Source organism: Colletotrichum godetiae (assembly GCF_030913485.1).
Source record: "Colletotrichum godetiae strain CBS 193.32 chromosome Unknown BDP55scaffold_12, whole genome shotgun sequence".
Taxonomy (NCBI): Eukaryota; Fungi; Ascomycota; class Sordariomycetes; order Glomerellales; family Glomerellaceae; genus Colletotrichum; species Colletotrichum godetiae.
In genome coordinates, this window is record NW_026851260.1 from 659205 (window position 1) to 685898 (window position 26694).

General features: G+C 52.9%; 12 protein-coding genes across 12 annotated transcripts; 6 read left to right on the top strand and 6 right to left on the bottom strand.

The window, feature by feature from the left end:
* The first annotated feature begins 103 nt into the window (after nucleotides 1–103).
* Nucleotides 104–1897, top strand: BDP55DRAFT_64987 (S-adenosyl-L-methionine-dependent methyltransferase). Its single transcript, XM_060573942.1, has 9 exons — nucleotides 104–224; nucleotides 279–311; nucleotides 376–466; nucleotides 522–563; nucleotides 643–797; nucleotides 853–890; nucleotides 951–1088; nucleotides 1138–1557; nucleotides 1612–1897. The coding sequence occupies exons 1-9, from the start codon at nucleotides 165–167 to the stop codon at nucleotides 1649–1651; spliced, it is 1017 nt and encodes a 338-aa protein (XP_060432004.1). The 5' UTR covers nucleotides 104–164; the 3' UTR covers nucleotides 1652–1897.
* A 379-nt stretch (nucleotides 1898–2276) lies between these two features.
* BDP55DRAFT_547964 (S-adenosyl-L-methionine-dependent methyltransferase) lies at nucleotides 2277–3714 on the top strand (the record flags this gene model as incomplete). The annotated part of the gene is made up of 8 exons (XM_060568796.1): nucleotides 2277–2381; nucleotides 2431–2463; nucleotides 2524–2614; nucleotides 2669–2710; nucleotides 2770–2921; nucleotides 2985–3022; nucleotides 3081–3218; nucleotides 3291–3714. 8 exons carry the CDS (start codon nucleotides 2277–2279, stop codon nucleotides 3712–3714), a joined length of 1023 nt encoding a protein of 340 aa, XP_060432005.1.
* A 1086-nt stretch (nucleotides 3715–4800) lies between these two features.
* BDP55DRAFT_692418 (uncharacterized protein) lies at nucleotides 4801–5705 on the top strand (the record flags this gene model as incomplete). Its single annotated transcript, XM_060577115.1, has 2 exons — nucleotides 4801–4863; nucleotides 5073–5705. 2 exons carry the CDS (start codon nucleotides 4801–4803, stop codon nucleotides 5703–5705), a joined length of 696 nt encoding a protein of 231 aa, XP_060432006.1.
* A 434-nt stretch (nucleotides 5706–6139) lies between these two features.
* On the bottom strand, nucleotides 6140–7398 carry BDP55DRAFT_548331 (Per1-like-domain-containing protein; the record flags this gene model as incomplete). Its single annotated transcript, XM_060568826.1, has 4 exons — nucleotides 6140–6197; nucleotides 6256–7015; nucleotides 7088–7136; nucleotides 7267–7398. 4 exons carry the CDS (start codon nucleotides 7396–7398, stop codon nucleotides 6140–6142), a joined length of 999 nt encoding a protein of 332 aa, XP_060432007.1.
* Nucleotides 7399–7832: 434 nt separating this feature from the next.
* BDP55DRAFT_548393 (ankyrin repeat-containing domain protein) lies at nucleotides 7833–8849 on the bottom strand (the record flags this gene model as incomplete). The annotated part of the gene is made up of 1 exon (XM_060568835.1): nucleotides 7833–8849. The coding sequence occupies one exon, from the start codon at nucleotides 8847–8849 to the stop codon at nucleotides 7833–7835; it is 1017 nt and encodes a 338-aa protein (XP_060432008.1).
* An 892-nt stretch (nucleotides 8850–9741) lies between these two features.
* On the bottom strand, nucleotides 9742–12867 carry BDP55DRAFT_629913 (uncharacterized protein; the record flags this gene model as incomplete). Its single annotated transcript, XM_060572085.1, has 1 exon — nucleotides 9742–12867. The coding sequence occupies one exon, from the start codon at nucleotides 12865–12867 to the stop codon at nucleotides 9742–9744; it is 3126 nt and encodes a 1041-aa protein (XP_060432009.1).
* A 3388-nt stretch (nucleotides 12868–16255) lies between these two features.
* Nucleotides 16256–17231, top strand: BDP55DRAFT_657603 (uncharacterized protein). Its single transcript, XM_060574416.1, has one exon. The coding sequence runs from the start codon at nucleotides 16341–16343 to the stop codon at nucleotides 17217–17219; it is 879 nt and encodes a 292-aa protein (XP_060432010.1). The 5' UTR covers nucleotides 16256–16340; the 3' UTR covers nucleotides 17220–17231.
* A 706-nt stretch (nucleotides 17232–17937) lies between these two features.
* BDP55DRAFT_726688 (uncharacterized protein) lies at nucleotides 17938–18291 on the top strand (the record flags this gene model as incomplete). Its single annotated transcript, XM_060579179.1, has 1 exon — nucleotides 17938–18291. One exon carries the CDS (start codon nucleotides 17938–17940, stop codon nucleotides 18289–18291), a length of 354 nt encoding a protein of 117 aa, XP_060432011.1.
* On the top strand, nucleotides 18275–18823 carry BDP55DRAFT_629915 (uncharacterized protein; the record flags this gene model as incomplete). Its single annotated transcript, XM_060572086.1, has 1 exon — nucleotides 18275–18823. One exon carries the CDS (start codon nucleotides 18275–18277, stop codon nucleotides 18821–18823), a length of 549 nt encoding a protein of 182 aa, XP_060432012.1.
* Nucleotides 18824–19045: 222 nt separating this feature from the next.
* On the bottom strand, nucleotides 19046–20210 carry BDP55DRAFT_606739 (uncharacterized protein). The gene is made up of 2 exons (XM_060571119.1): nucleotides 19928–20210; nucleotides 19046–19868 (listed from the first exon to the last, which is right to left on the bottom strand). Exons 1-2 carry the CDS (start codon nucleotides 20032–20034, stop codon nucleotides 19280–19282), a joined length of 696 nt encoding a protein of 231 aa, XP_060432013.1. The 5' UTR covers nucleotides 20035–20210; the 3' UTR covers nucleotides 19046–19279.
* Nucleotides 20211–20947: 737 nt separating this feature from the next.
* Nucleotides 20948–21863, bottom strand: BDP55DRAFT_702795 (uncharacterized protein; the record flags this gene model as incomplete). The annotated part of the gene is made up of 2 exons (XM_060577945.1): nucleotides 20948–21170; nucleotides 21319–21863. The coding sequence occupies 2 exons, from the start codon at nucleotides 21861–21863 to the stop codon at nucleotides 20948–20950; spliced, it is 768 nt and encodes a 255-aa protein (XP_060432014.1).
* Nucleotides 21864–23214: 1351 nt separating this feature from the next.
* BDP55DRAFT_548054 (uncharacterized protein) lies at nucleotides 23215–24690 on the bottom strand (the record flags this gene model as incomplete). Its single annotated transcript, XM_060568805.1, has 2 exons — nucleotides 23215–23874; nucleotides 23959–24690. The coding sequence occupies 2 exons, from the start codon at nucleotides 24688–24690 to the stop codon at nucleotides 23215–23217; spliced, it is 1392 nt and encodes a 463-aa protein (XP_060432015.1).
* Nucleotides 24691–26694: the final 2004 nt, after the last annotated feature.

Here is a 26694-nt window from a genome sequence, read left to right on the forward strand (position 1 = left end):
AGGCCTGCATGCAAATACCTGGCCGAGAAGAGGGGTAGTATTCTCGTCCCACATAGATAAATGGTTCACATCCAGTGGTTTCTCGTGTCGTATTGCTTCCTCTGCGAAGAGTAGAGAGCCCAACATCACAGTCAGCATTCTAAGTTTTGCAGTCAACGGCCAACATGTGCAACGACCAGGCTGCCGTTCCGGCCAACCATGGGCCAGTCATCGTGGCTGATGAAGTGAGAGTGTCGCTCCCATTTTGCGTGAGTATGGTATACTTACAGCTGTTGCAGATCACAGATGATAGCTCATCAGAAAGATTGTCGGTGAGTAGCGATTGACACAGATTTCGCTCTATGAGCGACGCTTGGGCTTAAACTTCTCCTATAGAGTATAGCTTCTTCAACCACGAGCTTATCCAGTTCAATTCTCCAACATCGTATTGAGAACGGGAGGACATACCACAAGTACAAGGAGGGCAGTGCGTGCTACGCCATCTTATCTCTTTCCGTTTTTCGGTATTCTAACAACTTCAGGATACAATTATCCAAATGACGAACGGGAGAATGATAGGTTAGGTACATGTTACCAGCACCCCTTCTTCTTGCACACCTGACCCTGGCGTGAGACAACACTCACACACGACTTCTCCCCCAGATTTTCAACACGAGCTCTTCCTCCTCACCCTTCACGACAGATTGGGGCTTGCTCCGCCGAATGAGCCTAACTGCAAAGTCAAACGCGTACTCGACCTTGGAACTGGTACAGGAATCTGGGCCATTGACTTCGCCGATGAACATCCAGAGGCGCTGGTGAGTATGTCTAGTTGCCGGTGATCCGGTTCAATGATGCTGAAGTGCGCAACAGGTTTACGGGGTGGATCTTTCACCTACACAGACAACTGCGTATGTACCAGCTGCCCGTTATTAAAAGCCGTCCCTGTCATAGGTATTGACGGTCTCCAGTGTACCACCCAACGTCAAATTCGAGGTCGATGACATCGAAGAGCCCTGGACATACCATGAGCCGTTTGATTATATCCACTGTCGTGCAATGACGTCCTCTGTCTCCGACTGGAAGAGGCTATTTAAGCAAGCCTTTGAGTGAGCATTCTCCTTATTTTCACACATACAGTCGACTAACGTCGACCAGCCATCTCGAGCCTGGCGGGTGGTTCGAGATGCAGGAGGGTCACGTCCGACCCTTGTCCGACGATGGCACCTTGACCCCGGAGCATTCCTTGTCCAAGTGGGCGGATTACATCGAGGAGGCCTGCAACATCTTTGGCCGTCCCTTTGCAGATGTGCCGGGCCTTGTGGAGGTCATGAAGGAGGTGGGCTACGTCGACATCACGTACAGCACCTTCAAGTGGCCCATTAACACTTGGCCGAAGGACCCGCATTACCGGACCCTCGGCCAGTTCAACCATGAAAATTACATGGACGGGATCGAAGGTTTCACACTTGCGCCCTTCACCCGGGCTCTCGAGTGGACTCGGGAGGAGGTCGATGTCTTCCTCATCGGTGTTCGTAACGATCTGAGAAACAGGCACATCCACGCGTATATTCCCATGTAAGTGTTGTCAACCCACTATGTTGCTGCCTCGGATGTTCTAACAGTCAACAGTCAGTTGGTGCATGGACGTAAACCTGGGGAAACGCCATAGACTGACTGAGGGGCATGGTGAATACACCGTGATAGCTGAATGAACTTCGAAAGACTGAAAAGCTCATTGCAAAGGAAGAGGGGAATGGAGGGCTTTCAACACAAGACGTACCCCTAGAATCGTATCCTGTCAGACACTTGAAGGCCCACATAATGTCTGCGAAGAACTCTGAATTGGGTCATTCGTTGTCTCTCGAACTAATGCAACGGCCCAAAGCCGCGGTCCTAGCCGGCTATTCGCAATCTGCAACTGAAGATACAGACAACCGAACGGTCTCCGATGATTCGCCACAATTTCGACTCCTACTGCTTTTGTCTTAGAGGGGGCATTGGCAGTTGGTTGTGATACGCTCAATATCCTTGCTCGTTGGAAGCTGGCTGTCCCCACGAGCAAACCGAATCCTTGCCACCAACGGTCCAACATTGCCAACATGCATAATTGTCTCCATTCTAGAAGAGGGGTAGCATTCGTTGGTTTCACAGAGGGAATAAATGATGGCTCGTGCCGTCGCCGTCGGTTCGTCACTTTCCAAATCTCGACGGACTCCCAACTGTGAGCGGCAGACTAGAATCGCTGAATCGACCACTCAACTACACCAAACAATTGTGTCGGAACTCATATCGTAATGTCGGGGAATCCTGCCAGCCCCGCGCCTCCCGCGCCTACTGATGGTCTCAGTCCAACCAACCCTGCGCCTGAGGATGGTCCCATTGTAGCAGCGGACGATGATGTAAAGTACCGTCTGGAGTTTATGTTCTCCGGTGCTAACATGATCACAGCTCACCGATGACACCTCATCCGACAGGGCAACTGTAGGTTTTAGTTCATTTCTGAAAGTTCTCACGGAAATTGGAGGAATCTAATTCGACCAGAGTATTGCGTCTTCGAGCACGAGTCTAGCCAGCTCCATTCTGCAACATCGCATCGAGAATGGACGTACGTATCACAAGTACAAGGACGGCAGTAAGTTTCACCGCTTGCCGAAACCCAAGCGCGATGATATTAATAAAGACCAAGAATACCCGTTCCCGAACGACGAGAAGGAGAGCGACAGACTCGGTATGTCACGTTTCTCATGCGTGTGCACGTAGCCGTCTCACTGACATGCTTCCCCCCAGATCTTCAACACAACATCTACTTGCTCACCCTCAACTACAAGTTGGGCCTGGCTCCTCCGAACGACAATCTCAAGGCTCAGCGTGTCCTTGACTTAGGAACTGGAACCGGGTTGTGGGCTATTGATTTTGGTGATGAACATCCCGAAGCCGAGGTGACTAAAGATTCATGTACTTGTACACTTGCATGAGCCACGTTGCTGACTTGATCCTACTAGGTGGTTGGAGTTGACCTCACCCCGGTGCCCACTGCATTGTGCGGCTTTTCTAAATGTGGTATTTTCGGTTTAGCATGTTGACTAACTTGTGCCTAGTGTTCCGCCGAACGTCAAATTTGAGGTCGATGATTTTGAGGAGCCCTGGACGTACAGTCAACCTTTTGACTACATTCACATTCGCGGGCTTTCCGGTAGCGTTGATGACTGGGGAGAGTTTTTCAAAAAGGCTTACGAGTAAGCAAAGTTTTCATGTCTTTCTCAACTTGTCAGTCTAGCCCTTGGATTGACTAACTGACTTACCCGTAGTCATCTGACGCCCGGCGGCTACATCGAGCTGTTCGAAGGGCACATGAGACCCGACTGTGATGATGGAACACTAACTTCGGAGAGCGCTCTAATGAGGTGGGTAGACAAGGTTGAAGAGGCCTCCAAGATCTTTGGCCGCCCTTATATCGACGTTCTCGGCCTGGTACCTCATCTTAAGGAGGCAGGCTTCGTTGATGTGGAAATAGTAAAGTATAAGTGGCCCGTCAGCCCCTGGGCCAAGGATCCCTATTATAAGGAGCTTGGTGAGTGGTGTCTCGAGAACTTCATGGAAGGCCTCGAGGCCTGGAGCTTGGGTGCCTTCACGAGGGCCCTCAACTGGACCAAGGAGGAGGTTCAGGTCTTCCTTGTTCAAGTCCGAAATGAGTTAAAGGATAGAAGGATACACGCGTATTCGCCTCTGTAAGCCCCCCTAACGCCCGCTCTGGGGCTTTTATGTCTGAAGACTATCTAATCCGGAACAGCTGGGTGATTTACGCGAGAAGGCCGATCGAGAAGGAGGAGTGAAGAAGTCAAGACGCATCGGTGGCCTAGCTTTCAGGGAAGAGCGTGCTGGAGCAATTTAGTGGGCCAAGTGAGTTCGTTTAGAGCGATCATCGAATCGCGTCGACAACATTATAGGGTTTCTTTCTTTCATAGGGGCGCGTCTTCTGGTGACCCAAATGGTCAGTTGTCTCGAGCATCTTTCGGCTCCCGTCAAAGTCGGCGCTAAATCGCCTCCATGCCGTGATAAAACTCCTTTTCCGTTGAACGAGTTAAGGAAGGAAGATGCCAATTTGATCCTGTGAGCAGAAAAAGAAAACTTCTCATGTTCTTGATGATAAGCTAAGGACAGATAAGGGGACGTCGCTGTGCCTTCCATCGATATTTATGCCGAAATATACAGACGTTTGTGCAACCTCGGGCCAGCTTCGGGACTAATGCAAGGCGCACGGATAATTTAAGCTCATGGTACCCCATACCGTCACCGGGAGACTCCACCACAGGTACCCACACAAAGTTCCGGCCAACCAGATCGCCGCCAAACAAGCAAAGGAAACAGTCAGCCCCTCTCTTTTTTCAAAGGACTTATTCCCGCGCGAAAGAGCGGCAAGCGGCAAGGCGGGAAACGTCAGGTCGTCAACAAGCGTCAGCGTTAATCAAGTCAATTCAATCCGGCCTTTTCCACCTCCCCAAAACATCTTACCGTCCTGTGACGCCTAACTGGTCAGGCCGGAAACCATCTACCCCCAGCCCAGGTCAGATCAGGCACTCAAGTTCCCAGTCCAACAAAGAGTGATACCGCCCCTCCCCGCCCCGCCTTCCCGGTCAGCAGCAGCACCACCAGTAAGGCCGTACCTAAGCAACGACCCGACCGACCGACAGTTTGACGACACATCCCATACCGACCTCACATCTCACGAACTTCGACCTTACATCCTTTCCCGCCCCATCGATCACCCACCTCCAACGCCTCTCCCCGAACCTCCTACGAATTCCCGCACCAGCCACCATGGCTTCCAAAGGAGTTTCCCTCCTGAAGTTCGTGGGAACTGTTTCCCTCGGTCTTCTGACTGTACGTTTCACCGCTCTCCCAGCGTGCACACAGCTCGGTTCACTGTCGGACCATCATCAGTGACGCCACTATCCCCGTTCCCCATCCACCCCTCCCCCCTCCACTCCCCGCCTTCAGGACTCCGAGATACCGACCCAACCTCCACCTCATCACAAAATGCTTCGCCCAAATCGTCCTCTACATACACTAACATCTTATGCGCGCAATAGGGCCTCTCCTACTCCCTCTCAACCGTAACAGTCCCCTCGATCCTCTCCCTCCCCTCCGCCTCCGACGCCCTTCGCGCCTTCAAGAACCTCTACCCAAGCGCGACCGCCCGCCTCCGCCTCCTCACCGGCGTATCCGCAACCTCCTTCCTCCTCGCCTTCTTCCTCTCCCCGCGCGCTTTCCGCCACCCCTACCTCGTCTACGCTTCCGTCCTCACACTGAGCTCCGGGCTCGCCGAGCAAATCACCCCCTACGTCCTCAAGAGCAACCCCTCCTCCTCCAAGGAATCCATCGCCGCCCGTCGCCAGGCCGCCCGCGAGCGCGAGCAGAAGCGCAAGGCCGCTCGCATCGCGCGCCAGGAGGCTCGCATGGAGGCCAGCTACGAGGTTCTCGGCGACACCCACAGCGACGGCGCCGGCAGCGCGAGCGGCGACGAGTCCTCGGCTGCGGCTGCTGAGGCGGAGGAGGAGGCGCTTAACGGCGAGGAGATCCGCGGCGAGGTGGACGGTTTCAGAAAGACGCAGCTCGTGCAGTCTGCCGTTGCCTCGGTCGGCTTCCTGCTGTCCGTCATCGGCATCTGGGGTGATGGTGCCATTCAGGTCTTCAAGACCGAGACTGTGATTGTCGGTGTATAAGAAAGACGTAAGGCGGATGTTGAGCGGAGTAAAGGGGTTGGTTGAGTTGTACTCAAGTCGTGAAATTGTTGCTGTTATTGCGCATAGGAAACTTTGAGATTGCGTGGACGGGAAACGATGCCACACACTACACTATACTAGTACTGCTTACCAGAGAGAAAGCTGTCATACTCGTTACATATTATCCTCTACTATACCGGCCTAATCGGAGACCGGATAACATGGCAAAATTCACCATTAAACCTAATCTACTTGTCAAGGTTACACGGTCGTTTTGTAGCGTAATGCTCTGCCTCCACGGCCAAGTCCCGTTATTTCATACCTCGTTGAAGCGTTCTGGCTGGCATCCAGCCCTCGGCCCTGTGGTGTTTCCCATTTCATGCTCCCAGATGGGTAGCACGCCTTGGAATGGTCGTTCAAATCCCATTACCAGCTCAAGACTTTAACCTCTCACTACCCGCCATATCGTCCTGCGCATCCTTGATCAGGAAGCTGGGCAAGTGTTAGCAGTCGATCCCGCAAGCCGATCTTAGCGTCACTGCCGACTTACTTGTACATGAGTACCGTTGGCGGAATCGTCCCCAAGTGCCATAAACTGTGTGCATCCAAAGCACCCCATACAGGTGGGAAGTCAAACAGCTCCAGACTCATGACCATGACGACGACTGCGACAACGATACTCGGCCATATAGCCCAGGTCCTCCGTGACTGCCTGTACTTGTTCAAACTGAACCATAACCACATGAGGTTCTGAATCACACCGATCACCACGTTCGCCGTCATGTTATACGTGTAATCCCACCGCACGCCCTTCAGGTAGGCAATGTGCCCGGCGTAAAGCAGCACACACAGCAGCGTCCACGCGCGCAAGACCGACCTCCGGCGCGGCGTCGGCCGGTCCAGGCGCATGATGCGCACTGTAGTATAGTACAGCCCGTACAGCACGCTCGCGCCCGCCGCGAAGTAATCAAGCTGCTCCGTGGCCACAAAGTCGCGGGTGTGGAAGATTGCGCTGAAGGTCCACGAGGCGATGCCCACGCCGGCGAGCCACTCGTACCAGGGCCGCAGCGGGTACGACGCCGGGATGACGGCGCGGAGCTTGCGCCAGCCGTTCTGGTGAGCCCAGAGGTTGCCCAAGCTGAAGAGTGTGCTGGCGGGTTCCTGGATGCCCAGGATCCGGGGGAAGGGCCATTTCCCGTGGAACTGCACCACGCGCTCGCCGGCTGCGAGGCGCTCTTTGGTGATTATGTGTTGGCAGGTGTAGTCGCATTCGGAGGCGCAGGTCCAGAGGAGGAGGCGGCGGTGGAAGGCTGTGTGCAGAAAGTAGTCTGTCAGCTCCTTGTCTGTCATGCATTGTGCGGGTTGTCAGGCGGGGAACGTACGGATTGGTGTAGCATCTTTGCCGGGAGCGCAGTTCTCATCGTGGCAGACCTGGATCGCGGGGGAAGCGCAAAGCAGCATGTTAGTCACAAGAGACTAAAGAGTTTCTCAAGCATTGCTATTCGCGAGCAGCAGCGCGCGCATGCGTGCGTGCGTATTTGTGTATGTGGTGGGCACCAACTTGGACGCATTCTCGGAACTCTGGTAACCGATCACCATATGAGGCTTCGACAGCTACTACGAAGATGAGGATTGCGGTGAGGACTAGGAACAGAGGAGACTTTGTATGTCTCCCCGCTCGTGAGCTGTTCATGGCGTCTGCATCTACCGCTCGGTGGCCGTGTGTGTATGTTCGTCGTTTAGTTGTCTTTCGGAGAGTTGTGTCGCGTGCTACGTGTTTGGAGTGAGGGTTGCTTAGGGCGGGAGGTGGAGGGAGGAAAGTCAACAGGAAGGTAAGCTAAAGGTATCCGTACGGAAACAAGGGACACAAGGGTTCGGAGGTCTCGGACGGCTACTGCCCTGTCACTGCGGGTTACACTGGTCGAATAAAGGTCCGGGTCAAGGTAAGCTCCAGTTGCGCTGGCGGGGAATTCGCCTGCTTAATTGGCCGCGCTTTCCGGGGCCATAAATTTGGCGGGGTTCACTCAATTTCCAATCCAAACAGAAATGCTCTTTCCTTCAGTATCAAATCATGCACCTGTATTGTCCTGTACAGCAACGGTCAAGGTAGTTACAGTCCCATCTCCCTCAATGTTCTGTAATTGCTTCTTGAAGAAGCACCTCTGCAACAGCTGGGCGGTTGCATTCTCTCGCCCGTTCAAGCGCCGTTTGACCTGATAACGTCCGCGCATTCACATCAATACCAGCATCAAGGAGAACCCTAGCTTTGGCATCAGACTCGCGTCCAAAACCCAGGAACATGGCATCCGGGCTGCCCGCCGTCAGATGCAGCGCAGTCTCGCCGTCGTTCGTCGTCGCACTGAGATCAGCCCCGGCCGCAAGCAGAATCCGAACAAACTCGGCATCGCCCCACGCCGCTGCAGCGTGCAACGGAGTCCTTCCTTCATCATCGGTCGCCTCGAGGTCCGCGCCGGCCTCGAGCAAGAGTCCTATCAGCTCCGCCGACCTCGCAGCCGCTCGATGCAGCAGGGTATCGCCGCCCTGACCCTTGGTAGAAACATCGACACCCTTTTCTATGAAAAGTTTGACCGAGGCCGGCGCATCGGAGAGCGACTGAAGAGCGGCCGTGTCTCCGTTGTTATTGAGAGCGCTCATGTCGGCGCCTGCATCGAGAAGCACCTGGACCACACCGAGGTGCCCGCGGCTAGCGGAATGATGCAACGGCGACTGCCCATAGCAGTCTCTAGCGGCGATATCCGCACCAGCAGCGATGAGCAGCTTCGCAATCTCCTCGTCTCCAGCCCTAGCCGCGTTATGCAACGGGGTCTCAGCGTCATAGGTGCGGGCGTTGACGTTGGCGCCGGCCTCGATGAGCATCCGCACCTGCGCAACCCCACCTTCGGCAGCCGCGAGTTGGAGATGTGTGATCTCGTCGTAGGAGGATGCAGAAGCGTCCGCCCCGGCGTCTAGTAGGGCTTTTAGGGCTGCTTCGCTCCCCGGCCGTCCGGTGAAGTGAATCACCTGGAATTGACCGGGCCCGGATGTCTGTGAAATGTCGTCTCCGTCGAGAATAAGCTCCGTTAGGCGTTGGGTGTTGCCGTATAGCGCTGCCTCGTGCAGACATGCGTGCGGACACGAGTGCATTTCGCAGTCGGGGTTTTCTGGGCACATGTTGTCTGACGAGACGAAATGTGTATGAGCAAGTGATGACAAGATGGTAAGGAACAGAATAACAAATCCACGTCGAGGAAGCATAGAGAGAGTGTGTGTGTTTGCTTTGCGGGCAGTGAGTCTCTGGCAATTAAATCACTTTGCCTCAGTTGAAGAGTCGTCTATTCTTTTTGAACCACTGTTAAGAGCCATCTTTGGCCTGGGGCGTTGGTAGGCAGAAGCGGCAGATCAAACTCTATGAGCTGAATGCTAGGCCGAGAAGGGCATGTATCCACACGAAATGAGATGGGTCTTCGGCACATCGCAAACAAAAGACATCTCGGAGCGGTATTCTCCCAGGCACGATACACTAAGAGCACGAGGCTTAGGCAGAAGTGGCAGGCATCATGGTTCACGAAGAGTCGTGAATCGATCCAAGTGGGGAAAGACGCTTAGCTCGTGAATCACTTACACGTCGGTTGATCCAGAATGCAACCTTCAACTTCAACTACTCAAGCTTCAACGTGGGAAGCTTGGAAGACCACGGTTTTTTGAGCGAAGGAATCGGCTGACACTGCCTTACCATTAAGTAGGTACCGGAGTCCCAAACTGTGTTTCGACCCAAGGCAGAAGCAAATCCATGGGATCAGTGGACAACTCATACACATCATTGCGCAAAAGTGCGGTTAATTTGACTACGTACCACGGCCAGCCTACCAACATCACCACCAACATCACTTTATACCGCAAAAAGACTTACGGTACCGTCTTCAAGGGCGGAAGATGTGCATATTGCTAGAAAGCAAGTAAAGCCAACCGGTCTTGTTCGCAAGACCAAACGACACCTACTAATGCCCTCCAGAGAGGTAGAGCCGCGCAATATTGCCTAAACAAACTTGTACCTCTGCCAGGGGAGCTCCATAATCTCCCACATGCCCTTAACCTTGTTCATCACTCGATATTGCCCCCGGTTGAACCCGTTTGTCTCCGTATCATCACTCTTCCCATCGTCCACCGATTTGCCTTTCCATTTGCGCTTCGTACCAGTCTCCGGACCAACGCCGTCATCCCCAAGCTCCTCTAGATCGTTCATTCCCGCTCCGTCATCACCTTCTGAGTCCCGATAAGGCTCGATGACCCAGCAGACACTCATGCTGCGATACTCTGGGTGCGGTAGGACCTCCCACTCCGAACTATAGGGGGTTGCAATGAGGCATGGTCCGTCCACGTCAAAGACAGAAACGAGCTTCTTCTCAAGTTGTTCATCTCTCTCAAATGGCTCAACTTTACCCCCAAAACTCAGCATAAAGGTGAGAAGCTTGCCGGATGGCACCTCAGTTTCATACCGGTTGGATACCGGCCCTTCTGCACTGGTTGTCGAAGACTGCTGTGATGCCGCAACCACCCCATCAAGGAACATGTTGCGCCATTGACGCCCGAGTACATTGCTTGCCGTCCGGGGCTTTTCTAGATTCTCAGACACCGAAGGTCCAGTCTCTGCATTTTGGTCTTCCCTCGGGTCACTTTCATGTTCAACATCGCAAGCCTCCGTAATTGAAGGCGATCCTGCATCGTCGGTTCCGGTCTCGAATAGAGACTCTGGCACTCTTACTATCGACTTGCGGCGTTTCTTGTCGGCATCGTCATCAGAAGATGCTCCTCTTCGTGGACTAAACTCTCGCTTGTAGCGACCAGCCCACACTCCACCTGTGGACATGATTCGATCAAGGAGCCAGACTTGATGGTAGTCTCCATTCAGCCCGTGAGATTTATCAAATAGAATCGTCTCAGAGGCTCTTTGGACCACGTCAGGGTGCTCAAAGAGCTCGCGGCCTACCTCGTCAGGGAGGGTACCATGGCTACATGATGGCAACATGTCCACTCGCATTGACTGCCATATACTGTTCTCCACACCTTGAGCCTGCGGTTGTCGACCCTCCAGAGCTTCTTCGTGCAGGAATTTCAAGATGTCGAACATCATTGATGTCAACGTCTCTCGCAGTTGGAAGTGCTGCTCGATCATCTCTGCTAACGAACTCAAGGCAAAGACCACACCGGATGGCGAGAAATGCTCCCATATGGGGTTTTTATCTCCCACGGCACCGTCTCTGAGTAGATCATCTTTTATTGCATCCATAAGGCCGGGTTTACGAATTTGTGCCACGATTAGATGTGAACGAAGTATTACCTGCTCGCTTGTTTCGCCTTCGAGCGGTCGTGGTTTAGCGGTGAGTGGACGCATCGACAGCCATGTTTCTCGCCACCTCAGCTGTATGGGAGCCATATCAATGAGTGTTTCAACTTCCCATACATATGCTGGGCAGTCTCCATGCACTGGATGGTAAAGCCCTCCTAGCCGGAAAAAGTTGCTTCGGTAGAGAATTGGAAGGTTGATGGCAGATGATTCTGTATCGAATGGATGTAGCCATCGAGACCTTTGGGGGCCACCAGTGAGGCTCGAATCACCCGTATGATCTGGCTTCGTTCTTTGGACATATCCCTGTGACGGCATGAAACCGCCAGTTGTATACGCTTCGGGTGCTAGCAGAGAGAGGTCGCCATTCAGTAATGCGAGCCTCAGCAAGGCAGCACGAGAAGAGCCGCGAAAGTTGTCCATTAATTTGACTCTGAACCTGGTTTCATAGTGGCAGAGATCTGAGATCAATGATATGAGATGGGAGTCATTATCAACTGTTCGGTCCTTGAGAAGAGTCAGTGCAGAAGCTGCGTCTGCTCTGGGTCTTGGTGTCATTGAAATAGATCCTCCGGTTTTGACTTTGATCCTCACTGTAGTAGACCTTACGAAGGGGAATAGTTTCGCAACATTTTGTACCAATGACACGGCAGGGTGCGGAGATTCCATGTGCCAGTACAGGTTGGGCTCATTCAGTGTAGACGATATTCGAGAATCGCTGAGGAATGATCTGAGATTGAGAACTATTCTTTGTAAGTCGAGAATCGGGAGGCAGAGTATGTTCGGATGTTGGTGTTCCAGGAGGGAGGCCCGACAAAAACGAGGAGGCCAGGTGCTAATGCTCCAATCCGTTTGAGCGGTGCGATGCAAGACGAGGAACAAGTCTTCGCCTGCAGTTATCGTTTCCCCTAATGTGGAGCCGCAAGTAGACCAGCTATCCTGTCCAATGCGCTCGAAAAGGTAGCTGATATGATAAAGTATCTCAGATCGGCGGGACTCGTTTAGCCCTTTCATGCTGTTGCCGTTCACCAGGAGGTAACAAAGAACCTCTAACTCCTCAGGGCATTCGATCTCGACTGATAGTAGTGCTGCCGTTTGATGCGAGAGCTGAAACATGATATTCCAGTTTTCGGCTTCCAAGAGACTGCGATCATTTTGGGGACTTGAGCAGGATAGCGAAGGGGAGCAGTCCTCAATGATCCATATCAGCTTGCATCCCGCGACGTAAGCGGCAGCGATAGCCTGGTCTAGGACGCGATCTGGAGCCCTGTTGTTTCGGAGCGTCCCGTCAAGATTGCGGATTCGGAAGCTTCGCAGTGAGTACTCGTAGGAGTTGGCTTCCGGGTTTGTCCGTTCGGTATGACAGTACGAGATGGCAAGAAAATGGCTGCACAGAGCAACGTCCTCGTCCTTTTGGAGCAAGTTGCGAGGATTGATCTCTTTAAGAGTGCGAACTGTATCATGTGCCAGAAATTCGGGCAGATCCGAGCAAATCTTGCACTTGTGAGGCGAGCATACTTCGCACGGCTGGCCCTTTGCGCATCTGCCTTCGCAGAGTCTGGTATTCGTAGTGGCTTCGAGACGCTCAACGTATGCTGTGGCAGAATCTGGTGATTCCATGCAGTCGACAACCTCGCGGGCCTTCTCATTGTATCGTAGGTATTCGATATCGGAATCATCGAAAGCTAGGAGTATACAATTCTCTAACGCCCATCGCTCAGCTGCGTTTTGACTCAGATGATACGCATCAAGATGTTGTGACTGTTTCCGCTCTTCCCACGTCAAGGTATCACTGGGTGTGTACAAATCTGATATCATTGTGTTGATGATTGTAATCGAACCAAGTAAGCGAGACAATGATGGGGTAGAAAGGAGGCCAGATCATACCATGGATGAGCCAAAGATGAAATGTCTCGATGTGATATCGGTCACTTGAATACTGTCAAACAAGGTAAAAAGTTAAATGGCATAATGCTACTATCCTGTGATGCACGAGTGGCGGTAACTTGCTACACCAAGCACGGTACTTTGGCAGGAACAAGTAACCAACAAACACTAGCCCAAGGCCAACAACCATTTGAGAACAAACTTGAGGTTGAACATCCGACAAAGAGTGCCTGGCTGCTGGTTGTCAGCTTTGCCTGCAGTACGCCCATACGTCACTAAACTCCAGCTATGCAACGACGTCCAATAGGCGTTGATGACAACGCGCAATTGTCTCGCAGCAGACAGAGCAACATGTTTGATTTTCGCCGAAAGTTTCAGTTGCCTACTAAGTAGCGCAAGGCTTTCCCCCTCAGCCCCTTGGCAGGCGCCCAACAGTCAAATGTGTGCGCCAGAAGTGTTGAGGATGTTGCTGGCTTTAGAGCGGTGTTGTAACTCAAACGCCTTGCCTTCGTCATGACATCCCACTTGGCTGTCTTCTCGTAGGAATGTTGACGTGAAGTTTGCCTGCTAAAAGACACAAATCCGAAAGACAAAAGGAATGGTTTGAAGTAATCTGCTTTGTTTGACTGTTCCCGGTGGCCTTCCCTATCCCATGGGCATTCTTCATAGACTTCATCAGCATCTATTCCGCTTCAGCACCAATCACTAGGCCACGCCTCCAGTACCACTCTGCCTCGTTCTACACAATGACTCACAACGACGAGAACGATCGTGTGAAGAGCAAGGCATTCGGTGTCGAAGAGTGCGGTGAATCTAGCCGAACTGGGGCTCTTCTAGGGCATAGTTCCGCTCACATCAGTCAGGACTGCGAGGAAACCTCAGCTGAAGCCCCAGATAAAGGGACTGCCGAACGCGCGAAAGAATTTATGAATTTCATCCGGCAAGACTACCAGCAAAATGGTCCTCCGAGGGAGCTCTTGGGTAATGTCATATCGGACGGTATCGCTCGTGCAATGCAGACCTTGACTGAAGAGCAAGCGACCCAAATGGTCCATTCTGGTATGGAGATACATAATAGAGTCACAGAGGAGATCAGATCCAAGGGGCCGGGGATCCTCCGGCGGTGTATAAATGCTTATGGAAGACAGCAAAACCTCAAAAACAGAGTGGAAAGACAGAAAAACATCAACGACAGCGCGAGAGATTCAGCAAACTCCATTGTATGCGGATCTTGCTCGACCAGGCTGGGTATAGGCTGCCGATTCTATAGGAGCATTGACACGGTCAGCGATGCTGCAGATGAAGACCAACCTAGCCCAACACACTTGTGTTTGACCTGCTTCTTTGATGGCAAGGGAAGTCAGCAGAAGTCTTTTCAGTCTTGGGAGGTTTGTTCTAAGGGACTTCGACCAACACCAACAAGAAATCATGACCGCTGGGATCCCGCCATTCTGGAACAGCTTCCTCCTGTTGGCCAGCATCACCTTGAGACTTTTCACAAGGATTCGCCCATTTCCCAGATTCTTCAACGCTATCTCGGGTTCATCAATCTCGATAAGCACCAATATCGTGGCCCTATTGCAGCGGTTATGGGTCTCCATGGTCCTATCACAACTCGACCAGCACTTCAAATGCTCAAGAACTGGGCACTTATTTGCTTCCTCGTATCAGACTTTGGATTTCCTAAACGAACTGGCCAAATTTATTTCATGGCTCTACTCTCACCGCCCCAACGGGTCTCGCTTCGCCTGATCAAGGAGTGGTGGTTTTCCGAAATCCAGAACTCCATATTCGTCATGAAGACCATCGCATCATTGGCCAAGGATTGTATGCAGCCGCCGACTGATACCTTCCATTCATCCTCAAACTATGAGAAAAACAAGTACACCGAGGATTACCATGGGGACCTGCTCAAACTCTTTGAAGAAGAATTTCAGACGCTAAATTCGGGTAAAACACTTTCGACGCCTGAAATGCTGCCAACGTCCAGACTCGCTGCAGCAAACTCAGCATGCCGACAGCGGATGGGTTCTGAAGCTTCTTGCGGCCTCCAGAACCCTAACTCATCATCTGTAATCGGCCAGGAACTAGGAGAAGTGTTTACATCGGCAACAGTCGATGAGTTTTGTCGCCGATGGAGACAGAGTGTCAGATTTGCCTGTATGGACCTTTTGTGGATGATCAGGCTTTCGAACGCCCCGGAAGAGGCCGCGGGAACCTTCTGGCTCGTGATGGACTTCGTCACAGAAGGACCAATTGAGCTATTCAAAAGAGACTTGCTCCGTCCAGACATGATACTGGAAAGCAGCCGGATGAGTGTCTCTCTCGAGCCCTTGCCATGGCTTGCTGTCGATGCAGCAAAGAACGAAGACCGTCCCTTTTATCTATGGGATAGGAGGGACTCAAGGACTGTCGAGACCGAGAACCTGCCCCTGCCTTTGGAATACGTCGCTGTCAGCCACACTTGGGGCCGATGGAAAATTGATGGGCAGGTGGTGAAACTACCAGGGGTCAACTGGGAAGTTCCTGTCACAAGCATTTGGGACACCAATGAAATGCCCGAGATGTTGAGGAAAGTACCAGGGCACCAACGCTTCGTGTGGTTTGACTTGGTCTGTATACCCCAGGGACGAACGGCGAGTGAAGAACCATCACTAGGCATGATCGCGACTAAAGAGATTGCCAAGCAAGCGGTGATCTTCAATAAAGCTGCGCATGTTGTAGCTTGGATGAGTACCATGGGAGAGAACAACCTGGAGAACCTGCGTGAGACAGTTACGATTCTGTCCATCGGCAGCGGAGCCTACTACAAGACGCCAAGTCCGACCCACGGAGAAAGAACCGAAGCCGTGAGATCGACTATGATCTCGGGTTTGAAAGCACGAACATTCAGGAGCGCAATTCCGATGGTGGAAAATAATTCTCGTCACAAGCTAAGAAATGATCGTTGTTCGCACGAGCATATCAACATGTGGTTTACATCCCTCTGGACGCTGCAAGAAGTCTGCATACGGCCAGACATGTGGATTTGTGACAAGTCCTGGAACCTCCTCCGACTCCGGTCGACGCCTATTTGGGAAGACCGGCAGAACATTAGTTTTGATGCTATATTCTCACTCATAGAAGCCGCGCAGCAAAAGGAAATGTTCAAAAAGCTCCCGGGACCTTCCCATGAAGGTACTCAAGAACAATTTCAGGCCAAGTTCGATAAGCTCAATGACCATCTGCGGAATGCCAATATCTCCGATTTCCGAGACTGGGCTAAGATGAAGTCCTTCTTCGACGATGCAGATATTCCCTTGGCCGACTACGCCATCCTGGATGCTGAGGAGATTAAAAATATCTACACTGGGGCCGGAAGCGCATCGAGAGGACTGGGTTCTCGTGCGCAATTTGGCCCATGGATGAATCTTCCATTAGACATACACTATCTTCGAGGAATGTTGCAGGCGACTAGGATGCTGGGTCTTGGCGAGATGAGGTCACGAATGGACATTCTCGTCATGGGAGAGCGAAGAACTTGTATGATGAGAAGATCATACGACAGAGCTCAAGCTATTATGTCGGCAGTCGGAGCTATCGAGTGGTACTACAAAGATCATGAGCGGAATTCTGCTTTGATCCTGGGCCAGTACCCCGCGGCCTTCATCGCTGAGGTTCGAAACAAAGCAGGGCACGCCGACTTTTTCAGGTCGAGGACACTGAATAAACGTGCTCTCGAGATGATACGGGATTGGCAGAACCATACAGCCTTGGATAGTTCCAAATATGTCCCGATAGGCAGCTTGCTTCCATTCAGCAACTCGTCGGTTTATGATGTCGTCATTACTCCTATCAACTGGCCGAACGATTCACTTCCCCTCGAGGGACAATCCGCTTTGTCTGAATGGATAATCAATGATGATGGTTCTGTATACATTAAAAAGGCCGCTGTTGTGGTAAACACCAGCCGCCCTCGACCTATGCCAGATTGCCACATCAGGTGCTTCCACCCCAACTTCGGAAAGGGAGGGGGTAAAATGGGCGAGGATGTTTCCTTATGGCAAGGCTCTCTAGCTGGCTGGCTTGAAGAGCAGAAGAATATATCCGGTAATTCTTACTTGGTGAACTTGAGCCGCCAGAGACTACACATGAAGGAAAGGATGGGTTGGAGCTCGTGTCATGGCGTTATCCTCAAAGAGCTGAGACCTGGGGTGCTCGTCAAGATTGGAATGTATGCACTGACAGGCCATGAGCTATTCACATGGCCCCCGGCGACGCGTCGAAATTGGACGGTTCTCTGATAGATTCTAGGCCATGTATGAATGCAGCTTTAGTCAAGGAATGACTCTGTGACCTTTCATTGACTGTGTGTTTACACCCCCAAACAGCCTCATACCCGGCATAGTTGATGATTTCGCTGCCGTCAAGCACACTGCCCCTGGCTCGCCTCTGTCCACACCGTCTGCGATCGTGGAGGGCTGCTGCAGTCTGCAAGACACAGCGGTAAAGCTGTCTCAAACGTGATGGTCTGCGTATCGAAAGCTGAGAGAACATGGTCTTCCCTGCCTCACGATACCAACTCCACCACCTCTAACCATACGTCAGTTATTTACAGTAGTACGAGGCGTCCTAGCGTGTCTGGAATGCCTCTCCGACGGGCCATGAAGCATTCAGTCTAACGGGGATTGTGCCATAACATGTGGAGGTGGCAAGCCTCTACTTCTTACGTCGTCCAAGAGTTTTGGAGTGAGCCATGACGTTGGCAGACTAGGTAGACGATGACTGCTGTTCTGCACATTGAGGCATACCAAGGCAACCCTTAAGTGGTGCGACTTCATCTGAGTTACTTACCTTAAGTAGTAAATTTACTAGTACATGTATATGAAGAAAGTTTCCCCCGTGGCTATACGAGGCAAACTTGGTCTCACACCTTAAACTCCGCCTTGTAAACGCAAGACCAGTTATGTGTGACGACTTTCTGTATTCATTCGGTCATCCTGATTAGCTCAAGAGCAGTAAATGTCTGTATACCAAGATTACACCATTTCGGCAGCGTTCGGCGCCGTGCTAGGCTACATCGGAGCCGAAACTGGAACCAAGAGCGCCTTCGAACTGCTTCTGTGGCCGCAATGGTGTTTCTCTCGGCTCAATGCAAGGTCAGCCATTTCACAGGCTCCTCTCCTACCCATGGGAGGACCAACGCACAAAGCCGCGTTGAAGACGCTAGACGTAATCTCCGCCCACGGCCTGTTTAGAGGTTCCCATCGTGTACACATGCTCGACACCGTTTTCTACCCACGGCTTGAGGGATGGACCTACACCATGCACGGCGACGACCAGAACCTATCCCAGGACTATGGCCGCGCGCTCTGAGCCGCATGGCTCTGCCTGCCGCCCTGGACTCTCATTCCTCCAAGACGCCAATCCAAACCGCAGAACATGGCTCGAAGACGGCTCGAATCCCACCTGTAAGAGCACATGTGGCAGCGAGCCATCTCGTTCTATCGAGAGCCACGACGAAAGACAAGGCGTCCAAGATCCCACTTGTCATCGAAAACACCGGGACGCCGACATGCGCAGCATTCTTAGGGATCATTGTCTCCGAGCTCAGTGCTATAATCGTGGCCGTCACCGCAGGCATGGTGTACCGGTCACCTTGGGCTTTTCTATGGCTGGCGGCGCTGGCCTTGCGCCTGCTCGGCGCGGTATTCTCCCTCAGTCGAGAATCACTCGTGCCCTTGCCATTGGAGCGGGTCTGCGAGAAGACCTACGACTTTCAGATTCAAGGTCCGCAGTCAGAAGGAAACTTTATGAACATCACCGGCGCGCCATCAGTAGTCCTGTTAGTTCTTCCGCCATTACGGGCATCCCGTCCGGGACAGGCCCCGTGAGATTATCCAGCTGATTTTCATCGTCATGCTCGCCAGCCTATTCCCCACGGGGCTTGCGTGTTCCACCCTGTGGATGCCATCGGCGGTGACGTATCACGACCGCTACGCAGACGGTGATAAGCGTATGAGAGATCTGCTTCAACGTTCCAGCCGCTATAAGACTGCGAAAGAGTTTTCGCCATGTACATCTTCTCAAAAGCTACTGGGGGAATAATCGCCAGTTCTTACCTCTGGTTCCCTTCTTTTCTGGCTACTTCTTTTTTGCACTCTGCGCTGAAAATACTCTTCGTTACCTTTTATGATTACCAAGCTCACTCCGCTTAACTGAAGCTGCCATGTACTCTCTTTTGTCACAATGATCCGCTCGGTTCCTCTCAAAACCAGTACTATTACATATTCATGGGCATGCGCTTCCACCATCCTCGTCTCTTATCCCCTGAACTCAGCCCAGAAGTCTCTTTCAACTGCCATTATTCCGTATCATCACAGCTAAACCCAGGCACATACTCCATCAATATGCCAGGAACCTCAAGAAGCCGGTTCTCAACGTCTCCTCCTATCGAAATTTGCACCGTGCAATGCGCCTTGGGCAACCTAATACCCTTCTCCACGCCCATCCGGGTCTGCAACCGATTCAACCGCGCATTGGCAATCCCATTACACTGAGACTGGCGGATCACCTCCTGCTCGAGCAAGTTGACAGGCGCATCCTTCTCCTCCTTCTCGTCTTCATCGCTATCGGAGTCCCAAAGGGACTCGTGGAACTCATTAGCGGCGCCCCGGCGGACGTAGTCGACAAATTCCTTTTCAAATTCCGGCGTCCACCCAGCGTGCTCCAGACGTTCCCGCGCGCGTTGGATGCACGGCGAGAAACGGCGGTCAAACAGCTTCAGCACGGCCTTGGTCGGCGGACCGGAGGCCTTCAGGACGGCGACTTCCAGGACGGTCCAGTCGGAGGGTTGGAAGACTTGCGCTATCACCATGCGCATGTTCCCGACAAAAGGGTGCCTGCCGCTGACGGCTCTGCCGGTGATGATGTTGCCGCGGTAGTATGGGTTTCTTCATAGGATACGTCAGTAATGTTTTTTTCTAAGTCTTCTAAGTTTTAGGTAGCTTACGGTGAGTATGCCATCTGGAGCCAGTTCACGATGGACCTGTAGAAATCACCAGCTCCTCGCGCCAATCCGAGGAAAAAGCTTTTGATGGAGTGCAGAATGGCTGCCATTCCACCTGCCAGTGTTGTTCGTACAATATTATTTTCTTCAAACCACTAGGCTAGGTATGTCGTGTTCTTGATGGTACGATTTGAGGTTGAAATGAGGGCGACGTGGGAACAAAAGTTGGGATGGAAAAAGAAAAAAAAAGTAAAAAAGGGCACTGGGGCGTTGAAGATGGTGGAGGACCCTTGTCGAACATGCCTAATTCGGTAATTAGCTAGAGCTTGTGTGGAGAAGTCGTGCAGTGAGCATTGACGCCAGAAGTCACGCTAGCGGGCCGCTCACCGAGACATCCCAGCCCCCCGGGTTCGGCGGTGAGTCTCGGTGTGGCCGGCGTGGTCTAAGACAGAGCCGAGAGAAGATGAGTTTCTCGCATTTCTACCTGCTCAACAGCTCAACGGATGTTGATTCAGCATCAGGCAATGTCTGAATATCTCCATATTGGAGGGGACTCGTCTCGACGCAAACGCCGCACAGACACATATCATGGAAAACACGCCACAACCTCCCGCATGAAGTTTCATGACACTGCAACGGAAGACCGGCTCCACACACCCCGACTTTACACGTGTCCGGCCGGGAGATAGGGGTCCTTTGGCTGATAGTTTCCGTCTCAACCGGCTCCATGCGCTTTGAGAATACCATGTTGGCGAAGAAGAGGTCACGCAGCTGCGAGTTGTCCTGCCCCCCCCTTATTGTCATTTCCATCTATTGATATCTAATTCCTAGCCAGATACCTCTGCTTCCTGTGTTCAGCATCTAATTTTCCGTAAATGAAACCCAGTTCCTCCCCCCCCCCCCCCCATAACGCCTCCCAATGTCCCATATCCAATGTACATACCCTCAATATACACAATGAAACTCCCGCCTCTTTGCACCCCTCGTTCCTCTTGCCATTCAAGAGACGGCATTGGGGAAGAATCAGCACAACCATCTCGACGCCGTAAACCCAGCAACGAATCCGCCCAACACAAGCGAGACCCCAATCGCCACCGTAAGACTCTCGCTGACCTCGCGATCAATCCACCGCTGCCTAAAGCTGAACTTGCCGAGGCGCATGTGGAACATCTCCTTGACGTCGACTTCGCCCTTCCAGTTGGGCTTCACCCGCATCGACTCGCGCTTGGAGAATTTTCTCTCCACTCTTTTTGTGGTTAATCGCGTCTGATTAGTTTTCCGTCAGTTCAAAATAAGACAAAAGAGAAGAAAGTCAAGAGGGAAAGAGGGAAGAAACACCAGAATAGCAAAGGGGGAAGGATGGAAGAGGAGATGAACGGGCAGGCGGAACTTACACCAGAGACAAGCAGATATCTCCCTTCAACTTGGCCTTGAGCTCCAGATCAACATCTAGATTCAACCCAATCTGCAACCTCACAGGCTTCTCGTCCCGGTCCCCGCCCTGCCGGGGAATCACCACCGTCGTCTGCCTGTTGAGATTCCCGCCGTTGCCATTCTTGTTATCAATGTTGATACTTCCACCGCTGCCATTAAACGCAGACTGATGATTGCCGTTGCCGTTGCCGTAGTTATTATTGATACCACCCCCGTTCCCGTTCCCATTCCGGTTGCGATTCCTCCGCCTCCTTCTCCGGGCCCCGGCCCCGCTCCCGCTTCCCGTATTCTCGCTGCCGCCACCGTTGACGCTTACGCCCGAGTCGACGGTCGAGAACCCCGTGCTGGAGTCCCCCGCGCTCGAGGCCGAGTCGTCGGCGCGCAGGCCCAGTTCGGCGAGGATGTCGTTTGCGTCTGGGGCGTAGGTGGAGGGGCTTATTGGGGGCGAGGCGTAGCGTCGGTGGTGGGCGTTGGGGTAAGTTGTTACGATGCTTCTTGGGGCCATTTTTACGTTTCTTGGGTTGGCTTTGGGTGATTTGAAGTGAAAGTGTCGTGAGGCTTGATTCGCCTGGATTCTTTGGTACTCGCGGTTCTAGTTGACTCTTGTCTTCCTCCGAGGTCCTAATTAAGACTTGGAATATAAATTGAACGTCGAGGAAAATCCAACCCTCGAATAGATACGTCGGAAAAGATCCAATTCGAAAATGAACATTGGAACTTGACGGGACCGATCATCAAGGCGATATCTGTATTTTATACCTGTCCAATTCCTCCTCCCATCCTAATCCAAGCCAAGGTAACCCATGAAACCTCTCGCCGCACCCAACAGAACACAAAAGACCATATTCCCTGAACCCTCGTTTCAACAAGCCGCAAATCTACCACGTCCATGGGGGGAAAACACCCAAAGAATGTCAAAAATTGGCCAGAGTCGACTTACACGGGCCTCCTTCAACACTGAACCACCGTCACGTGATGGGTCGATGGTGGAGAAGGACGGGTGAACATCTCGTACGATGCCGCCAGACCCTGAAACCGTAAATGCAACCCTTGACAATCAGATCCATGATCCCTTCTCCAAAAAGTCGAGACTGCCTTTACTCACTTTTCTCTCTCTCTCTCTCTCTCTTTCCGCCAACGAAACGAACCAGGATGTATCCGTACTGCTAATGGGATTCCCTACCACCTTTTACCAGGATAACTGAGAGAGAGAGAGGGTCAAACACTCACCACCGACCGACGACCCCTATCGTATGTTTACAAGACTCCGTCAAACCCATCAAGCGTGGGGAGGATCGTTATCTTTTCCAAAGTCTTGAACAGGAAAACCTCGCGTTGGTCATCAAACCATTCGTTCTATTAATCCCTTCTAGAAATTTTCGTCCGTAAGAATGCAGTATTCGTTACCAAGTATCGATAACCGAAAAGAAAGATTCATCGGGGGGGAAAGAACCCCTGTTCCCGTATGCGCCGCACCTAGCCCTCTCAACTCCATCCGAAATTCCTCTCATTCCCTATCCGTGTTTCTGCGGTTTCTGCGATTTGCAAACATTGTGCCCTTCCTCTTATCGCCTTTGAAATGAAGGATCTTTGTACCCTGTAGCAAAGCTTTGACGGTAAACCCCATGTTGTTGAGGATTCTAGAACCTTTTCGTCCCATATTGCCTTTCCCGCATTCATGCGATGCCTTCTAGACCACGCCGCATAGAAGGACCCCTGACCACCACGGCGAAATCTCATGCTGTCTAACGTCGAAGCATCAGTTCCGCCAGGGTCTCCCCCCCGGGTCATCGTTGATGAATAGCACCACCTTTTCAGCAATCTTCTTCTGTCGTCCGTGAGAAGAGTGAATCCCCTCAAGTACTAAGCAGATCCCTAACCGACATCCCCCGCCCAGCACCTCTGGTCGGATTCACACTAGCACCAGCAGTCCCGCCGCTCGCCTCCCCAACCGTACCCCTCCGATCGCTATTCAGCATCAGCAGCGCAGCCGTCGCCTCATGATCCAAATCGCGGTCCCGCTGCGGCGCCAGCGCGGGACTCGTCAAAGTCGAAAGGCTGCCGTACCCGCCGCCGCCAGCGTACGCCTGCGGCCCGAACGCGGGTGACGTTGTCGTCGATGTGCTGTAGCTATAGCTGTTGTGGCGCGGGTGGTCCGTCGAGACAGACGAATAGGAATCGTGGCGGTGTCTTGAGTCCTGCGGCAAGAGGGCAGGCGATACGGATGGCTGCTGGGAGCGGGAGTGAGGGAGTTGTTGTTGCTGCGGGTATTGCTGCTGCTGTTGCGTGGGCGGAAAAGTCGGTGACGGGGCCTCGGAGTCGGTCATCTCCACATCGTCGGGATCTTCTTGGTACCGCGGCACGAATTGCGGGATCTGGCCCCACGGCTCGGCGCGGGACCCGCCGGAAGGCGTCTGCAGGCCGGACTCGGTAGGTGAGCGAACCTCGGAGGCGTCGCGTTGGGCTTTGAGCTTGGAGACGCAGTCTTCCAGGTATCTCACGTATTCGATCGATGCCTGACCATTTTGTACGATTAGCAACTTCCCCTCGAGGTTCCTACCAGGTTCCTCCAGGATGGAGTGGGTGGGTTGCCAACTAACCTGTAAGATTGCCAGCTTGTGCATCTCTCCAGTACAAGCCGGAATCATACCCTTGAGCACGGCAAACTCCTCATTCATCTTTGATCTCCGGCGCCGCTCAATCAAGCTGTGTGCCGTCTTCCTCGCAATCTTGCGTCCAGCCACACTTGTCGCTGACGGCGCCTTCTTCTTGCCCTGCGCCGTGGAAGCAGTGGAAGAGGCCCCATTCGCCGCCGCCGCCGCCGCCGGGCCGGCCTTCCCTGGACCCGCAGCTCCGGACTTGGCACCGGCTGCCGCCGCCGGAGCGTCTTTCGCCTCGGCCTCGTTCTGCTGCTGAGCGCGCGGCTTCATCTGGATAATCTTGCGTGACCTAGTCGGCGGCGGAGGCAGCGCGAAGTTTTCGTTGGAGGAAGCAGCCGCCTTTTGAGCCGCCGACGAGCGCCGGCGGGATTTCACCGTCTCGCTGGGCTGGACCGGGTACGGCTTGTTCGCGTTGACGTGGGGCGGCGAGATGGGCTGGAAGCTGTTGGTGTTGGTGTTGCTGGGCGGCGAGATGGGCTGGAAGCTGTTGGTGTTGGTGTTGCTGGGCGGCGTCCTCCTCGTGTCCTTTGGGGAGAGCTTCGAGGCGTCTTGGATGATTGCTGGCGGTGGCAGTTCAAAGGATAGCTGGAGGGAGGCGAGGTCCTTGGAGCCGTCTTGGCCCTTTATGTCCGTTGAGGACGCGGGCGTGGGTGGTAATGTTGGACGCGGCATTGTGTATGATGTATGTTCGCGTGTGCGTGTGAGTTGTGAGTAAGAGAGGGAGGGAAAGATGGAGAAAGACGATCAAAGGTACGAGCGGACTCTGAGCGATTAACACGAAGAGAAATTCCCCAACCGGACAGAAGCTAGATTGAGAACGGGAAGCCGAAGTTTGAGAGAAATTTTCGAGGCTCTACCGCTGAGAGACAAATTCGGTTGACGTCTGTTTTTGAGGCTGTGCCCGCGGGCAAAGATGACGGCCGCCGGTGTAGCAGCAGAGCTGTTCTGGGCTTGGCGACAGATGCAGACGCCCCGGTCGATGCTGGCTGTCTGCTAGAGGGATGTGTATCCGATTCGCTGGCCTGGTTTAGACGAGAACTGGGACTCGAGAGTGAGAGAGAGCACACGTATGTCGAGAGAGAGGTAGCTGGGGTTTTCCGTAGAAAAGAAAAGGTCGTGGGAAGATGTAGAGGGGGAAGGGAAGGCGAGGCAGAGTAAAGGTAATGAACTGCAGATACGGCGCACGACCACCACGACTTTGGACTGACTCTCACTTTTCTCACCATCCTTGGCCTTGTTCGTCCTTATTGTCTCTCGTGCCTGTCCGTCTCTATCTAACTACAACCCCGGACCCGTGTATCCGTAGCTGCAATGTGTTAAGGCACTCGCCTCAGATAGCCATCAGCCTCTTAGCAGCCGTCTAGCCACCCACGCCCCCCCTCCTCATGATGGCCGGGGGGAAGAAGGCTGGTCCTTCTCCCGGCATAGTCAACAACCCTGATGGAAGTGACGAGGGGTGGTTACTCAACGAACTAGCTTGGAGGACAGAGGGCACGCGACATCCCAAGCCCAGAAAGAAAAGGGTCCCCCGAAGAGAGCCCCCCCGTGGACACAAGGCGGGAGGACGCAAGAGATACAGCCCGGGGGAAGCAAACAATAAGACGAACGAAAAAGACCAAAAAGCAGAAAAGAGGAAGACATCCAATCAAGAGGGCGGACCTGGACTCCTGGGCGAGGAAACGGGTAGGAGAGGACATCGAGGGTTCAAATGTGTTGAACCAATCAGAGTGCCGAATTCGAGCACATGGTGTTCCTGAATGGCAACTGAGCAATTCCTCCCCCCCAGCGCCAAGCCGAGCGCCCGCACGCAAGGTTCACTCACACACTGCCCCTTCAGATTTCAGATGAGAATCAGAGCTCCCCCCCAAAACGCACGTTCGCACTCAGAGGTACTGCCTAATAAAGATGCTGGCTGGTCAAATGGGATCGACGGCAATAGGTATCCTCCCACAACTGCCAAGTCCATGCCTACCTCCACTACATACAACCTGTGGATTCTTCTTGATCCAAGGACAAGAGGCACGAGGGGAGGGGCGTCTGTAAACCTGAAGCGGGTCTCTGAAGCTTACTTTTCGATGCGATTCTTGTCCTTGATTTGGGGTGAATTGAGGAATCTAGAGAGAGGCACGAGACATGTGCTCGGCATCCTGTTGGTCAAACAACCTTCCCCGGGCAGGCTGGGCCAGACCTCTTACACGTTCGCGATTTTCAACAAGGGAGCCGCGTTTCCGTGGCCAAAGTCCGGAACCCGTAAATCCCACCTTCCCTTACCCCAGCCTTCCAGTTTGCGTCGCGTGCCTGGCAACGTGCCTCTTGTCTGTATCTGTCATTGATGGAGTTGTCGTTCCAGTGTTTGAGGTTGATTCGCAGAGCTGAAGGAGGGTTTGAGCCTACTCGACTCGTACACAGGAATACCTACTTATTCGTACACACGACCTTAACCTATGCGGGACCGATGACGAACCGGGCCCCTGTCCTCTTGTAAAGTGAGCACGTGGGCAACTTCTCTGTTTTTTTTCTTTCTTTCCACGAACACAGGAGGACTTTCAACACACTCGCATTTTGTCGACCATTCTCCTGCTTCTCTGATCCGGTCCTAGCCTCTACGACCTGTTGCACTCGCCGTGGAATATCTTCCCAATTCACCTTCATCCCGTACCAATCCGATAATTACCT

Bases quoted from the DNA above. Each gene is read 5' to 3' on its own strand.
- BDP55DRAFT_64987 (XM_060573942.1), top strand. From the start codon at position 165: ATGTGCAACGACCAGGCTGCCGTTCCGGCCAACCATGGGCCAGTCATC. The intron at 891-950 runs GTATGTACCAGC...GACGGTCTCCAG, and splicing joins TCACCTACACAGACAACTGC to TGTACCACCCAACGTCAAAT. The intron at 1,558-1,611 runs GTAAGTGTTGTC...AACAGTCAACAG, and splicing joins ATCCACGCGTATATTCCCAT to TCAGTTGGTGCATGGACGTA.
- BDP55DRAFT_657603 (XM_060574416.1), top strand. From the start codon at position 16,341: ATGAATCTTCCATTAGACATACACTATCTTCGAGGAATGTTGCAGGCG.
- BDP55DRAFT_606739 (XM_060571119.1), bottom strand. From the start codon at position 20,034: ATGGCAGCCATTCTGCACTCCATCAAAAGCTTTTTCCTCGGATTGGCG. The intron at 19,869-19,927 runs GTAAGCTACCTA...TATCCTATGAAG, and splicing joins CTCCAGATGGCATACTCACC to AAACCCATACTACCGCGGCA.